The 15,873-nt window shown below is 41.4% G+C and overlaps 1 protein-coding gene across 4 annotated transcripts in view; it reads right to left on the bottom strand.

Moving 5' to 3' along the window:
* The window catches only part of Il1rl2 (interleukin 1 receptor like 2), a 37,810-nt gene that overhangs the window by 7,266 nt on the left and 14,671 nt on the right, over nucleotides 1-15,873 (bottom strand). For 3 of the 4 annotated variants that reach the window (XM_045146717.1, XM_045146715.1, XM_004651782.2), the window contains exons 6-9: nucleotides 12,721-12,792; nucleotides 10,421-10,550; nucleotides 9,570-9,706; nucleotides 2,970-3,113 (exon numbers count right to left, since the gene is read on the bottom strand). In XM_045146717.1, the coding sequence (XP_045002652.1) occupies nucleotides 2,970-3,113; nucleotides 9,570-9,706; nucleotides 10,421-10,550; nucleotides 12,721-12,792 (483 nt within the window). The remainder of the gene's footprint in view (nucleotides 1-2,969; nucleotides 3,114-9,569; nucleotides 9,707-10,420; nucleotides 10,551-12,720; nucleotides 12,793-15,873) is intronic. The other variant, XM_045146716.1, reaches the window with a different exon arrangement.

The following is a 15,873-nucleotide window of genomic DNA, read 5'->3' on the forward strand; positions in this document are numbered from 1 at the left end:
CAAAGTAGCTACGGCATTCATAAGCTCACAGTGCCTGACAACACTTACATAAGTAGTAAGGCCTGCATAATAGGAGAGGAAAAAATGATGACATCAAACTAGGAAAGAGACTACTTAGAAAGAAGGGATTCAGTGGAGGAGAGGAGGATTATGATCATGATATATTGGATATATATATGGAGTTGGCTAATAAAAATTTAAAAAATAAATTAACACTTGTGAAAGATTATTCAATTCTCTTCTTTCTCTTAATATGACATCACTATATTTGACAACCAATCAACCTAAAGCAGTGGAACAGTCAGAAAGATTCAATTTGATGAATTACCCATTAAAATGGAGGCACCAATGTCAATGACTATGTAAGAGCCTTTACTAAGATACATGAGAAATGGTGTGTCTAGCCCCAACATACTAGAAGGAAAGCCATGTAAAACATGTAAATACATTTGCCATGGAATATTACAGGCAAGATAGTTTACATCACATCATTTACATGAGTACTTTCTACCACAAATCCCCTTTTGAAACAAATCCCAGAAGAACTCACATTCTTTCATGAGCAGCAGAAAGGTTTGGGGGGACAATACATCATGAATCAACTTTGTTTTGACTTAGAAAGACCAAGATCTGTCATCAACTCTGCCTGTTGCTTAGAGACATACCACCCAGGGAGCTCTGAAAGTACCTATGACTTGATAGAAACACAGAACTCCCTGACTTCCACCAGGCCTGTGAATGACTCTCATACAATAGCTCATAGGTGAATTATATACACCTATGAATAGTGTGGCAAAGCTTGACTAACCTGGTTGAAGTAAACGGCTTATGATAAAGACATGATTTCTCTCCCACATTCATGTCTGCCATACTCAATAGGTTCTAGAAATTCTCAAGGGTGGCCACACTGTCAATAGGATCAGTCTTAACTTCAGAAGCTCATCCTTAGCTCACTTTAAAGCCAGCATTCAAAGAGCTACTGCAGGGTAGTTCTCATAGATGAAGATATAGAAAACTCAATCACAGACTATACTCACTTTCCAGGATTAAGAAAGAAAAAAGAAAAGAAAAGAAAAGAAACATGAAGCCAGCTGGCCACCTGTCAGCTACTCCTACGCCCTGGCATTCCAGTTTTGCAGAATCTGGGCTGTACTGTTCTCTGCAGAGGGTGAGGCTCCCTATGTCTCATCTGCTGAGCTCCCTCACTCAGCCTGGGGGAGTCACTATTCCTTCTTGAAAACTTGATCTCACTGATAGGCTACTTTACTACAAACACTATACATATAAGTCACAGCTGAAGTCACACTCCTGAGAGTTACAGTGAGTCAGAGGTACAGACATCAAGGAACCAGAGAGGACAGAGAAGCCAGAGCTTCCAGAAAGACCACATGAAGAATCACAATGTCCTATTAGTCAAAATTAGAAAACAGCACACCACTCCTCTCTGTGTCAGAAGAGAGTGGAGGGCGGAGTCGTCTTCTCTCACAGGCGGCCAGGGTGGCAGTCTCAGGGTGTGGGGACTGGGCTGGTGCTGTGCATGAACACTTCAGTTGTGTTGAGTTTGGAAGGAGATGGCACAACTCGTTGCCCAGGGGTTCCCTGCTTTCTGGGGTGCTCAAAGGTTGCCAAATTTTATGGTGTTTTGTTTTGTTTTGTTTTGTTTTTCTGGTACTAGGAATTAACTCCAAGGTCTCACACATGTTAATCACATGCCTTTCCATGGGCTACACCCTGGTCTCTGGTTGCCAATTCTGGATTTTGACATTTAATTTAATCCAGAGTTCATGTCAGAGCATCTGAGTTTGATCAGCTATGTGAATAGTAGTCTGTGCCACACTTTTTATGGAGAAGCAAGCACTGAGAACCCATGACACTCCCCATGGCTTAGCTCCTTGGTGTCCTTAGACTCACGTCCTCTCACTTACCTGCTCCTGTTGATATAAACACTTCTCTGGACTAGAAAAGATTAAATTTACTAATCCTCCCTAATTTGGCTAGACAGGTGTCCTTTGACTTGATATCAATTTTTATGTGTAAATAGGGGACATTTAAGCAGATTTACTGCTATTTTGTAAGGCTTTAATATATAATGTTTATTCTGAGACCAGAAACAAACAACAACAGAAAACCCACAATAATTGCACTGAGTTACAACCACATTGGAAATAAATGCCTGTGTGTGAGAGTTTCAGTCCTCTGCACTGGCAGGACGCAGGCACCAGCACAGAGCAGAACAGTGGAAGACAGCTTGGCTGATTTCCAAACTACCCACGGAGTCTCTACCTCAGACTGCTGCTGGGCATTCTTCACCCTCAACTGCCTTACTCCCTCAGCATAGCCGGGTAGAATTTAATCCCCCCTTCATCCCTCCTTTCTTTTTTTTCTTCCTTCCTCCATTCTTCCCTTTCTCTCCCATTCCCTTTCTTCTGTTGTTTTGTCCCTCACTCTTTCTTTTAATAGTCTCTCCATCTGAGAAATAGACAAAAATTAAGTAGCTTTCTATTTTCACCCAGAGACCCCAGGGAGGAACTAAAATTCAATTCAGGTAGGTTGCCCAGATTGGAGGGTTGGAGATACAAACCCCTTGGGTACAAAGTACAAGGCTTAGAGAGAGCTGCCACCACAGGCAGCATGAGTCCCACCCAAGCTTTCACGGTGCTGAGGAGACATCCTGGGCAGCCCTTTGCTGTGGAGAAATGTCCTTGTTGCGAGGAGCAGTGGGTGCAAGCACCTCTCTTACAGCCAGTGCAGCACGCCCCAGATGACCTGCCGCACTGCTTCATAACAGTTTCTTCCACATTACTAGCCTGCAAGTCACACCATCTGAAGCACAGGAAGCTCTACAGAGGTACTGTACACTACATTCACCAACAAGGAAGCCACACTTGTGAATTATGACTAAGTCCATTTAAAATGGTTATACCGATGAGTGGACAAAAAGGCATTTTTCAAAGACTACATGCACTTACCTTCTATAGCCCTCGTAGACAGGAAGGCACGCCGGTACCACAGTACAATGTCAATCTTAAAGTTGTGGTAAATGCACAGAACGAGTACAACCAAGACGACCAAAGTGACAAGCCCCCCTATCAAGTAAGCTTCAAAATCTGGAGCTATAAAAAATAGCAAAAACAAAAACAATATATATATATATATATATATATATATATATATATATATATATACACACACACACACACATACATACATACATATATAAATATTTGTATACAAAGAGTGAGTTTCATGCTTCACATCTGCACAGCATTTTATAAAAGTACAGGGGGAAATGTCAGGATACTGCTTAAATACGTCTTCACATTACAACATAGATATGGGAGTAGAGTAATCTGAACAAGATCATAATCTAAGGAAGCCCATAGTTTGAGAAGCCAGGGGGAAAAGCCTGCAAAGGCCTGGATACAGCTGTGGTGTTGCTGCATCCATGGAGACTGCTTTCAGAGCAGGCATGCTCAGGTTGATTCAGCAGGCCAGCATGAGCCCCTCCTGAAGGAGAGACTGACTCTCCTTCAGGAGGGTCATATTTCTGGACTGTTCCCCAGGTGGCTTCACTGCATGTTCCTGATTACAGTCCTATCACATTTCTCCTGCAGTCCTCAAAACCAAGTGGCAGGATTCCTGGCATAAAGAGCCTTTGGCTATCTTCGTAAACTACCTCTGTTGGCTCCACAAGACCAGGCTCGGGGACACCTGGAGTCAGGGCTGGGTGCCCACCTGAGAGTCCTTGCTTTGTTCTACGGACACACTGCAAGGCAATAAGCAGAAGATGCATAAGGAGCCGAACCAGTTCCTCTGGAAGTGCAGGTCCCAGGAACACCTCCCACACACCAAGAAGAGAAAGCACTCAGCAACTGCCTCACCACAGCCCAATCCTGCACCACCAAAGGAGTCCCCAAGGTGGGAAGAGGAAAGAGGAACAAGGAGAGAGGAAGAGAAATCCCTGTCCCCCATTCTGGGAACACACCTCACCAATCACTTCCTTGATCCCCCATCCAGATTCTTCCATTCTCACTCAGTGCTGGCAGCAGGGAGGAGGGAGGAACCTTTGTTCAGAACTATCAAAGCAAGCACTTTCACAGCCTGCTTCTGGGCCACAGCAGTATATGGTCAACGTCTGAGGCCTAACTGCCTGCTTAGTGTTGCCTAGTACTAGATAGGCAGCACAATAACAAAAAACACACTTGGCCTTCACTAAAGCCAACCACACAATCTAGAAATCCTAATTTCTAATAAGGCTGACCTTTGCCTCTCTCCTTGTCACTAAGAGCATTTGGCACATGGGAAAAGACAATTATATTAAAAAGATAATTTTAAATAAAAACAATCCATTGCATAAGTCCCAGTACAATAAGGGCACCTGCTCCATGTATTGTTGCCCAGCCTGGTACTATCCTTTTGTTATAACCTCTATCTTCTGCCTTCTATGAAAGGGAGTCTCCCTTTTTATTCATCCATTCCTTCTCTTTGCCAGGTCTTACTGCTCACAGTTGTGGAAGCAACACCACCTCTTCTCTTTGGGAAGATCTGTGTCTGGGGAGTGTTAATGTATATTTCAGAGATCTTGGAATGGCAAACTATATCACTGTGTACAACTATGCCCACAAGACTTATATGATGCAAAGAGTCTTTGGCAACCAGTCAGGAGTAGTGATCTGAAGTTCATGATGAACTGAATTTGGGGATGGTGATCCCTCCTTCTACTGTAAATGACGTGACACTGGAACAGGGGTATTCATGAATAACTGAATAGGGAGGGAGCAAAGGCTCTAAAATACAAATAAATAGAAAACGCTTTGAGATATAACAGATGTCCTATTTAAAATAGCATCTGTGGTTTTCATGCATCCTTCAACTAAGATGGAAGCTGAGGATGAGCTTGAAAGAAAGAGAAGGATTCCACCTATCTGACAGCTTCCTCGTGACCCTGTTTCAGATGGTCCAAGTAAGAATCAAAGCTATGGTGTCTTCCACAAGAGCGAAGAAGCCATATGAAAAAGCAATAATGTTAACTCTCCTCCCAAGTAAGTGAACAACAAGTTTGACTTTAAGAGGATGGGTTCCTAAGAACTCAAGAAAACAAAGAACACATGACCAAACATACATTGCATGTGAGCAAAGAAATGAGTGCTGAGAGAAGCCACGTATCTTTAGCAAGTGAGAGCAAGTGGAGGTCTAAAAGGAAACAAAGGATCCCTTCTCCCAGTGACTTACAGGTGTTAACACATGACAGCATCAGCCCCTGAGCCTGGGTTTGGCCTCAGAATCCTCCTAAGCACAGTGGTTCTGGATAAACAACACCCACAAATCAGGGGGCAGAAGGCTATATAGGGCAGTTTGGGGGTGTCAGTAAATAAGCATTCAAATGTACAGGTTGAGGCTGATTGTAACATATATAGGTTCCATGGAGTCTCCAAGATGTGTCTGGCAATTAGCTTCCTTCTTTTCTCTGATGTGGAGCCTGAATCTCACTCTCTGGTTTAAGTCAGGCTGGTTTTTAATTATATTTTTCCTGCTTGGTGCTACAGGAGTGCCAGATGAAAGGAGCACCTACCAGTTCTGCCTGCTCCCTGATTTGAAAACTATGCTATTTTAAAGTCATATCCTTCATCAAAAGCATGTGCCCCTTAGAAGACCCTTCTGTCCTCTGACCTGACTCTGCAGGGCAGACAAAGGAGGTGGCCAGGGGTGATTGAGAGAGAGAGAGAGAGATTGTGGAGGCCAAGCCAGGAGTGTCAGTTTCATCCCAGGGTAAGGAGGTAGGTGCTACTGTTCAGTCAGGGGATAGACAAGGTTTTAGCCATGTTTAGAGATAAGATACTTGACTAGACAAAGTTCTTCAAGTAAGAACAGCATGTGGAAAACTGAAAAAATCATCCACATAGCACGTAACAATGACTAAATCCAAAATAATACTAATAAAAATAAAGCCAAGTTTTTAGACCTCATAAAGGCCAGCTCTGGGCTTGCTTTGCAATGTTATTTCATTTGATTCTCTCATGCACTACTCTTTGGAAGGCATAGAAATCCGTATGATCAAATTATATGGCATATAGAAGAGGTAATGACAGTCTCTCATTTGAAAAGTCTACTGTTAACAATGTACCATGAAGGGTTGTTCCTACATGAGTACTAGGATACACGTACAGGAATTGTCATAGTGACATTACTTGTTAATTGTACCAAAATGAAACCAAACCAATGGACCATTTATTTACTTATTTATTTTTAAATAATAACTTTAGTATATTTTATTTATGTATTTGGGAGAGAGAAAGAAAGAAAGAAAGAAAGAAAGAGAGAGAGAGAGAGAGAGAGAGAGAGAGAGAAGGAAGGAAGGAAGGAAGGAAGGAAGGAAGGAAGGAAGGAAGGAAGGAAGGAAAGAAGCAGATAGAGAATAGGCATGCCAGGACCTTCAGCCACTGCAAATAAACTACAAATGTATGTACCACCTTGTGTATCTGGGTTACATGGGTTCTGGGAAATCAAAACTGGGTCCTTTGACTTTGCAGGAAAGTATCTTAACTGCTAATCCATCTCTCTAGCCTAATATTTTTTTTTTTTTTAATGGGAGACAGAGAGAGAGAGAGAATTGGTTTGCCAGGGCCTCTAGCCACTGCAATCAAACTCCAGATGCATGTGCCAACTTGTGCACATGTGTAACCTGTGTGCATGTGTCACCTTGTGCATCTGGCTTATATGGGTTCTGGAGAGTCAAACCTGGGTCCTTAGGCTTTGCAGGCAATTGCCTTAACCACTAAGCTAACTGTTCAGCCCCACATTTGTAGTAGAATTGATAAGTGGTGACCTAGCTATTGAATGCAAATGGTTTCACCAATGAAAATGAATGAAAAGCAACATGCTACATTATTAATGCACCAACATATTCCAGATTCCTGAAAAAAGAACTTAATTATAGTGGAAATCATACTATCTAATCATCTTAATGTAAAACCCAAAAACAGATAAAACCTAGCCATATTTTAGGGGTACCAACATAGATTGAAAGTGAATAAATTATAATGTTAAAAGTTGGACTGCCGAGCATGGTAGCACATGCCTATAATTCCAGCACTTGGGAGGCAGAGGTAGGAGGATCACCATACACTGGAGACCAGCCTGAGACTACAGAGTGAGTTCCAGGTTAGCATGGGCTAGAATGAGACACTACCTCACAAAAAAAAGCAGAAATTTGGAGAAGTGCATATCAAAGCAGGAAAGAGATAGTTTGGCCAGGAAGGATCTAGGGGACTCTTTGGGTACGACAATGTCTGTTTTTCATAATGTAAGTAGTAACTTTTATGCACACTTGCAACATAATTCTCATGTACATTGTTGCATTTGTTCTTTCCTATGTGTATATTATGTTTCACAATAAAAAAGTAAAAAGAAGTTCCAGTTTGTTTACAAAACCACTTGGTTCCATGATTGTATGGAAGGCACTATTATGGTACTCATTTTATAGAAAAAGAAACTTGGACACAGAGGCGTCACACAGCTTACAAATTCTAAGGTCAGGATCCGAACCCAAAAGCCTTGATGTTGACTTTCTAGGTTGGAACCACTCCACCTGCTAGCGTGCTAAAGGAGTGGGCAGGTGGAGGAAGCTGCTACAGGCAGGCCTGTGGAGGAAGACTAGAATGAGAGCACTGTCATGAGGGAAGCAAAAGAAAGGATCAAGATGACATCAGACTTTGAGTCAGAAGCTCTGGAAGGCATGGAGGTATAACTAGTAAAGGTAAGAAAAACAGAAAGAGAACCAGGAAGTTTAGGTTTAACCAATTTAACTGTGGTCCAGGACACATTGGGAAGGAAGGACTGCCATGGGAGAAGAGAACAGAGTGGGAAATTTGGAATCTGTGTGTACCTGAATGGGGGTGACAGTTGAATGATGGGAAAGGGGGGAGGTGTGGGTGCAGAAATAAAAACAGTACTGACAACTGAACCTCGTGAACTCCCAAGGTGCCATTCAGAAAGATAAGACCAGTTAGGCGGCAGTGACAAGAGGAACAATGGATTCTAGAGGCAGGTGAGCCTAACCCTCATCCCACCAATGCCACCCTCAAGAGTTCCCAGGAGACAAAGGCAAAGAAAGTAGATGTCCCATGTTCACCATAGTTGAGATAGCGGGGGACAGAGTGACCTTGGCCATTCTAAGTCACAGATGTGAGGGGAAAGCACACACACTCAGAGCTGCAAGCTGCTAAGGACAGATCTCTATCCGCAGCTACTAGAAGGGAGGTAAAGAACACGCGCAAGGTCGGGGGGCTGGCAAGAGCAGAGCCACCTCTGCTGTCTTTATGAAGCAGCTCCTGGGTTCCCGCCAAGTTCTAGAGCTTTCCGTCGATGCATGGTTAACTTATTATCAGTGCATTCTAGAAAACTCCTTTCCTTCTCGCATAACTACAAAGAGAGATGGAGAAAGGGATTAATAGAATCAAGAAAAGGGGGAAGCCTTAACCAAAACTAAGTACAATAAATAAATAAGAAAAATGCGGGCAAAGAGGAAAGGGAAAGGAAAGAGAAAAAGAAAGAAAGAGAGAGAGAAAGGGAGGGAGGGAGGGAGGAAAAGGGAAGAGATGAGAAGAAAAAGTGAAAAAAAAGATTGCCTTGGTAACTCACAGAGTATTTTACATGGTATATCATTTACATCTCTTGGCATGACATGAATTTAAAGTTTTCCTCTGATTTTTCCCTCTGTTTTCTGACCTTGTTACCACCAGTGGATCATCCAAAAAAAAAAAAGTATGGAAGCTGGGCGTGGTGGTGCACGCCTTTAATCCCAGCACTTGGGAGGCAGAGGTAGGAGGATCACCATAAGTTCGAGGCCACCCTGAGAATACAGAGTGAATTCCAGGTCATCCTAAACTAGAGTGAAACCCTACCTCGAAAAAAAAAAAGAAAAAAAAAAGTATGGAGTACATTTTGTATATACATATGGAATTGGAAGTCCTCCTGATCAAATATCAAAATTATAAATAATTTTGCAGAATAAGTAAAAGCATTTTATTTGTATGCCAAGTTACTTATAATCAACTAAAAGTTGAATTAAAAGAAAATGAGTATAAAAGTTGTACAGTCATACTAATAAAGGAAACCCCAATTTTCTAAAATTTGTATGCATTAAAAAAAATCTAAGGCTGAAGAGATGGCTTAGTAATTAAGCACTTGCCTGTGAAGCCTAAGGACCCCAGTTCAAGGCTCGACTTCCCAGGACCCATGTTAGCCAGATGCACAAGGGGGCGCACACATCTGGAGTTCGTTTACATTGGCTGTAGGTCCCGGCACACCCATTCTCTCCCTCTCTCTCTCCCTCTTTCTCTCTCTGTCTGTTGCTCTCAAATAAATAAATAAAAATAAACAATTTTTTTTTAAAAATCTCAATGCATATGAATAAATCACACTAGTTTTTCACTGACTGTCACATCTAAGTTCTTTGTGTAGTTCACCATTCATCTCCTACCAAGCACATGATGTCACTTCTCTTTCATAAGTCTTCGCTGGCCATTATTTTGAATGCTCTGACCAGCAGGTGATGCGCTGTACATTACCTGGGAGTCTGAGTATGATGTAGGCTGAAGACATTCCAGCATGACATGTGAAAGGATGGCCATAGTCTTCCATTTTCACTTCTAAGAAGGTTATGTTCACCGTATAAAAAATGTGATCTGTGTAAGAAACATTGGATCTATAAAAGAGAAAAATCAATCATTAACACATGAGTCATTCTTACCCAGAATAATTAGAAAGTGTTTCTTCTGGAGATATATTTTTTCTAAAGATCTCACTAGACTATTATTTTGCCCTAAAAATACGTTATGGAGTACCTCAATGTATGTAGATTGTATAGCCACAAATTTGTATTTTTATCCGGACCATCATAAGAAAGGGTAGCTCTGTTAACTATAACACATTTCCAGCCCTGAACAACGTCATCAGCAAAGCATATCCCACTTTCTGATGTCATTAGTCCTGTTTTATACCACTCAAATTATAATTCCATAAATTGAGTTTGACCCACTCAGTTCACTGCTGACTATATAGTGACTTTTCTCCCTCAAGAAACCCTGTGCCAGTCCTTGCTTTGCACTTTCTGCCTTGAAGGCTTCTGGTTCCCTATATAAATACATGAGATCATGGGATGAACTGGTTTTGAGTAACAGTTGGAGAAATGCATGCTGTCTCTCTAAGGTATGGTTCACATTTTGTCTCATGTCCTGACTGCGTTGATAATGTGAATATCTCACACTCGTCTGAGCCAGATGCCCAGAAGTCTTTGAAAGACAAAGCCAAGAGCAGCAACGAAGAGCCACCTGGAGCAGTCCACACAAGGCAGTAGTCACAACAAATCACTGTGGGGACAAGGTCCTGCTGGCTTTTAGACAGGCAGAGCAGCACCTACTCGATGCCTTCTCTGATGCGCTTGGAGCTGCTGTAGTTGTCATTTACCAGGGTGTTGTTCACTCTCCAGCACCGGCGGTTTGTGTTCTCCTTCACGTCTGTGATATTGCAATCCACAGTGAGGATGGAGCCTGCAGCAATCAAGTTGATAAACACTGAGTGGAAGTTCTACAGCTGTCAGTATTTTAAATTACCTAATGCCTGGTCAACAAATGCACCAGCAGTGTATGAGCCTGCTTGTTACTTAATACATTCAATGATATTTGGTCAGTCTCATTTATCTTAACAACCCTGATGTGTCTGTTATGGTACCAAACTCTCAATGTAATTTGTACTTCCCTAGGGCTGGGAAGATTGTTCAATGATAATAAAGATGCTTGCTTGTAAAGCCTGCTGGCCTGGGGTCAAGTCCCAACCCTCCTACATAGCCGGAGGCAAAAAAATGGTACCAGCATCTGGTGCTCATTTGTAGCAACAAGAGACCTTGGCATGTGCACGCATATGTGAACATGTGCGTGCACATGGCAATACACACACACAAACAAAAATTAAAAGTAATAATCAGGGCTGGGGAGATGGCTTAGCACTTAAGGTGTTTGCCCACAAAGCCAAAGGATCCTGTTTCAATTCTCCAGGACCCATGTTAGCCAGATGAACAAGGGAGTTCGTTTGCAGTGGCTTGTGGCCCTGGTATGCCCATTCTGCCTCTCCCCCTTTCTCTCTTTCTCTCAAATTAATAAATAAAATATATTTTTTTAAAAAAGTAATAATCATCTTTACTTCCCTAGACTTCACATTAACCAGCAGTCACCTTCAATATTTTTGGTCATGGGGGCAGAGATGGTTGTGAATTATGTGCCAATGTATCCATCCTCTGCTACTAGTCCATCTTTTCCTTTTGAAATTGGAATAATTCCTCATACAGTCTGGGTATGCCTTTGATCAGTTATTATACATATCTTTTTCCGTGCTGCACCTTTTCATTCTTCTAATGCTGTATTTTGATATGCAGAAATTTTCTTTTAATGTTCTCTGCTATATGTACATATATTGGTCAATGATATATGTATGTGTGTGTGTGTGTGTGTGTGTGTGTGTGTGTGTGTGTGTGTGTATATATATATATATATATATATATATATAATTTCTTTATTTATTTGAGAGAAAAAGAGACAGGTCTCTACCTCTAGAGGGAGGGAGAGAGAGAATGGCTGCACCAGGGCCTCTAGCCACTGCAAACAAACTCCAGACACAGGCACTGCCTTGTGCATCTGGTTTATGTGGGCAATCCAACCCGGGTCCTTTGGCTTTGCCTTAAGTATTAAGCCATCTCTCCAACCCCAGCTTTATGTATATATTTAAATATTTATTTATCTATTTATTATTTATTTGAAAGGTGGGAGAGAGAGAGAAAAAAATGGGTGCACACTAGAGCTTCTTGTCACAGTAAACAAAATTCCAGACGCAGGCACCACTTTGTACATCTGGCTTTATTTAAGTACTAGGGATTTGAACCTGGGCCATCAAACTTTGCAAGTGCCTTTAACCACTGAGCCATCTCTCCATTCCATCAGGAATTATTTTTACAATGTGTGAGGGAGAGATAAAGTTCATGTTAAACTGTATAAAAGCTAATTGACCAATATCATTTTTAATCTTTTAAGTTATGCATTTGTATGGGTTTTTTCTACACAGTATCTGATTGGATTTATAAAACTCCAACTGGATTTTACATTTGATTGAACTTCAGAAGTCATCTTACTGGAAACTTTGTTTTTAATTTTTTTACAGAAGGGAATCAGTATGTGTATTTTACTTGTGACTACCTTTAAGATTTATGAAATAATTTCAGCTTATTTTCTCTCGTTAGTCCACAAACTGAGGCAATGCTTTTTGATCTTCTACCATATACAAATGAAGGATGAAACATAATCATTTCCCCTATTCCTTTACAGTATGAAACAATAAAATCCAGAATTCTTGACTGGCATAAGTTAGCAGTACTTTTATATTATGTATTTTTTAGGAATTGTTTTTATGTTTGTATTGCCTTGGTATAACTAAATTTACAATAATCATTGAGACCCACTGTGCTCACTGCCAGAAGTGAGTGTAACAGCTTTCCAAGCTGCAGCCTTTAACTTTTAGCTTATACCTCTCCGGATAAACTCAGGCATATCAAAAGCTAGAAACGGGTGTGGGGGCTTGTCTCCATCTTAACATCTAGAACATCCACGAGAACATGTGAACACAGCGAGCTCTCCCCTTGATCGCTTCAACAGCTCCAGCAGCTTTACTTACCGAGTCGTACTTCAATGGAATTATTCCTTGGATAAGTGATGTTGGGGATTCGTCTTCCACTTCCCACTCCTGCTGGTAGTAATCATACTCATGAGAAATTGTGCCTGACACAGGCCCAAGAAATCTAATTCATTGGCATGAAGCATATCACACAGAAGACTTTCAACAAACATTGGTCAAAAGACAAATCCCAAAATGTGACAAAATATCACCCATGGATGGATATTTTTCATCTGAAGTAACTGAATTGTTAAGAGGATAATCTTACAAGCTAAGCTACCTGAAGAGTTCACTGTAATCATAATATTACTTCATATGACATGGTATAATTTACAATTCAAATACACTTTTGTCTGTAAGCAATGCTCTGGCCAATACTGTAGGTAAAGAAAAATGATGACTGTATTCATCATTGTCTATTGTTACATTCCTCCTTCTTCTACCTTATGTTTCTCTCTTCTTTCATATCTTGTGGGGTTTTTCTCCAACTCTTTCATCCTCTCATCCCCTTTATTACTGTCTAATGGCAACATAGTCTTTCTCCACTCTTTCCTCTGCTCCCTCTATCCATCAGAATTTACAAATCACCTGTTTAGTCTTATATCTCTCCTCCATTCTTGCTGTAGAATGGCAAAGAGGTATTAGAGGGAAACTGGAAAAATCAAAAGCCATATATTTTAGGATGCTCATAATATCTGTGGATTTTGTAAAGCACTCTAATTCAGTCAAATAGAAGTTATCATCAGCTAGCCAGTAGACCACCGTCTATGAGATCACACACATGGCAAATGTGCAGGTCATTCTAGGCAATAGCTTTCTTGTCATCCTCTTCAATGTATCAATCACCACTTCCAACAAATTTTAGCAGCCTATGCCCTTGCCTTCACTTCTAAGCCATCTATTCTCTACTCTCTACTCTTTCCAGGCAATCTAATCTATTCACATCTGCAATTGTCACCTAAGAGCCAATGACTGAAAGTCAGCCCTTCATCTAAGTTCCAGGCCTGCAGAGGCTATATTCCATCTTAGAAATCTCACAATCACCTCACACTCCATTGGTTAATGGTCAAACCCATAATCTTTCTCTCCTATATCTGTTTTCCCCCAGACCTGTCTTGTTTCTCTAAGTCACAGCTCCATCCTCCTCAGGAGCAAATTCCCACAGGTCCAGAATCTTTGACCCACTTCCTCACTTCTTACACTCAATCTAACTCATAGACCTGTAAGTGCTGACAGTAAAGATCCCTTGCAAACATCTCGATCACTCCTTCTTCCATTCGCCATGCACCCTGTGCCTGCCTTCCTGATGTCTCATCTGCACATCTTTACCTCCCTTCTAACAGCTATCCTTAGGTGCACAGCAGCCAGCTTGCTGCTTTACAATGAGGGTCACACCATGCTCCCAAAATAAAACACACAGCTACCCAGTTTGGATTCCAGGCTCCACCCGACTCTGACTCCTGGCTATTTCTCCAACCTCATCATTTACCATGGTCTCCCCAATTCAGCCTTACTCTTAAGCCTGCTTGTTTTCCATCCTTCAGACACAAGGACCCTCTTTTTTAAGGCCCTCCACAGCTTCTCTCCCTTCTGTCTCAAACATCTTGAGCATTCTATTACGCCATGAATGCTACTGGAGCATCAGTGTGACAATTGTCAGGAAACTTTCTCTGAGCCACCACCTTCTCAGCTACTCCTTGTCACTGAATCTCATGTTTTCCATTCTTTCAGTGCAGTCACCTCCTGCTCATTCCTGTCCCGGTCTCCTCTCCCTCTGAGGCCTCAAGCTTCATCACAGCTGTAGTTACAGCTGTGTTCTTCATCACCACATTCTCTCTGGCCTTGCTAGGTACTCAGTGAAGTATCCCTAAGTAGTCATTCCACCCAAGTTCAGACTGTTGGTACTCTGGCTGTCACAGCAGCATCTTGTGGTGTCCTCCAGACCCAAACATTTCCACTTCAAACCACACACGATGGATTTCTCCCATCACAAGGCAGACTTGTAACTCTGCATTTGTATGGCCACATGGTTAAAGGCTACTTATAGAAATCCCACCATCAGCTTGCTCAAGTTGAACTATGTGGTTATTTGAATGGATGGCCCCCAGTAGATATGGGATTTTCATTCAAGCTTATGGCTTGGAGGAGTCACTTTGGATGGATCCTAGGGTCCAGCTCTAAGGTATGTTTGGGGGCAGAGAGCAGTCTGATTTCTTGGGTTCCCTGCTGTTTGGCTGCCTTTTTTTTTTTTTTTTTTTTTTTTTACTTTTTCTTATAGTGGTGGATTTTCTCTTCTTGGCTTTTATGGAACTTCCCTTGGATTTATAACCTTCAATAAACTGTGCCTGGTTTGTCCCAGCAGCATGAAGCTGATTATGACAAACTCTGTGGTTTTAGCTCCCATCACTCCTCACCCCATGTACATTTTTGCTCTAATGAAATTCATTACAAAACCAACATAAACCATGATGCTTGACTCTGTCACACTTGCCTTATGTGATCTTAATGCCTAGAGACCCCTTCTCACTTTTCTTAAGTTTATAAAACTATTCTTCCTTCAAAATTTAGCTGAGAACTCATTTTCACTTGGAAGCCTGCCTAGTCCATCTGCTTGCCACAATTATGATTGTGTCCCTTAGACAAAATCTATAATTCTAACCTTAACAAATCATACTAAAATGGTCCACTTGTACCTGTAAGTTCACTACCACCTGCCTGGGAGTTTCTAAATAAAAAAAAAAAAATGCATTCTACTCTGGATGAATCTGGAAAGAATTATACTAAGTGAAGTAACCCAGGCCCAGAAAGCTAATTGCTGCATGTTCTTTCTCATAGGTGGATACTAGTTACAAATGATTAGACTTCTGTGTAATTAGGAAGAAAATTCAGTAAAGGAAGCCAGTAAGCTAGAAAGGAGATATAAAGGGAATAGAAAGGAAAGGAGGGGTACTTAATAGGATGATATTGTACATATGTAAGTAGAAGAACTGATTAATGGGGATGAAAGGGCCTAAGTGAGGTCAGGGGAAGAGATTGAGTAAAGGAAAGGTGGAGGGATGGCTAATAAAAATCCAAGAGGATATAAATAAGTCATATGATAACCTACTTTTTTGGACAATGGAACACTCAGGAGCCACAGATTATTGCTAGAAG

Source organism: Jaculus jaculus, chromosome 4 (assembly GCF_020740685.1).
Source record: "Jaculus jaculus isolate mJacJac1 chromosome 4, mJacJac1.mat.Y.cur, whole genome shotgun sequence".
In the NCBI taxonomy this organism is placed as follows: Eukaryota; Metazoa; Chordata; class Mammalia; order Rodentia; family Dipodidae; genus Jaculus; species Jaculus jaculus.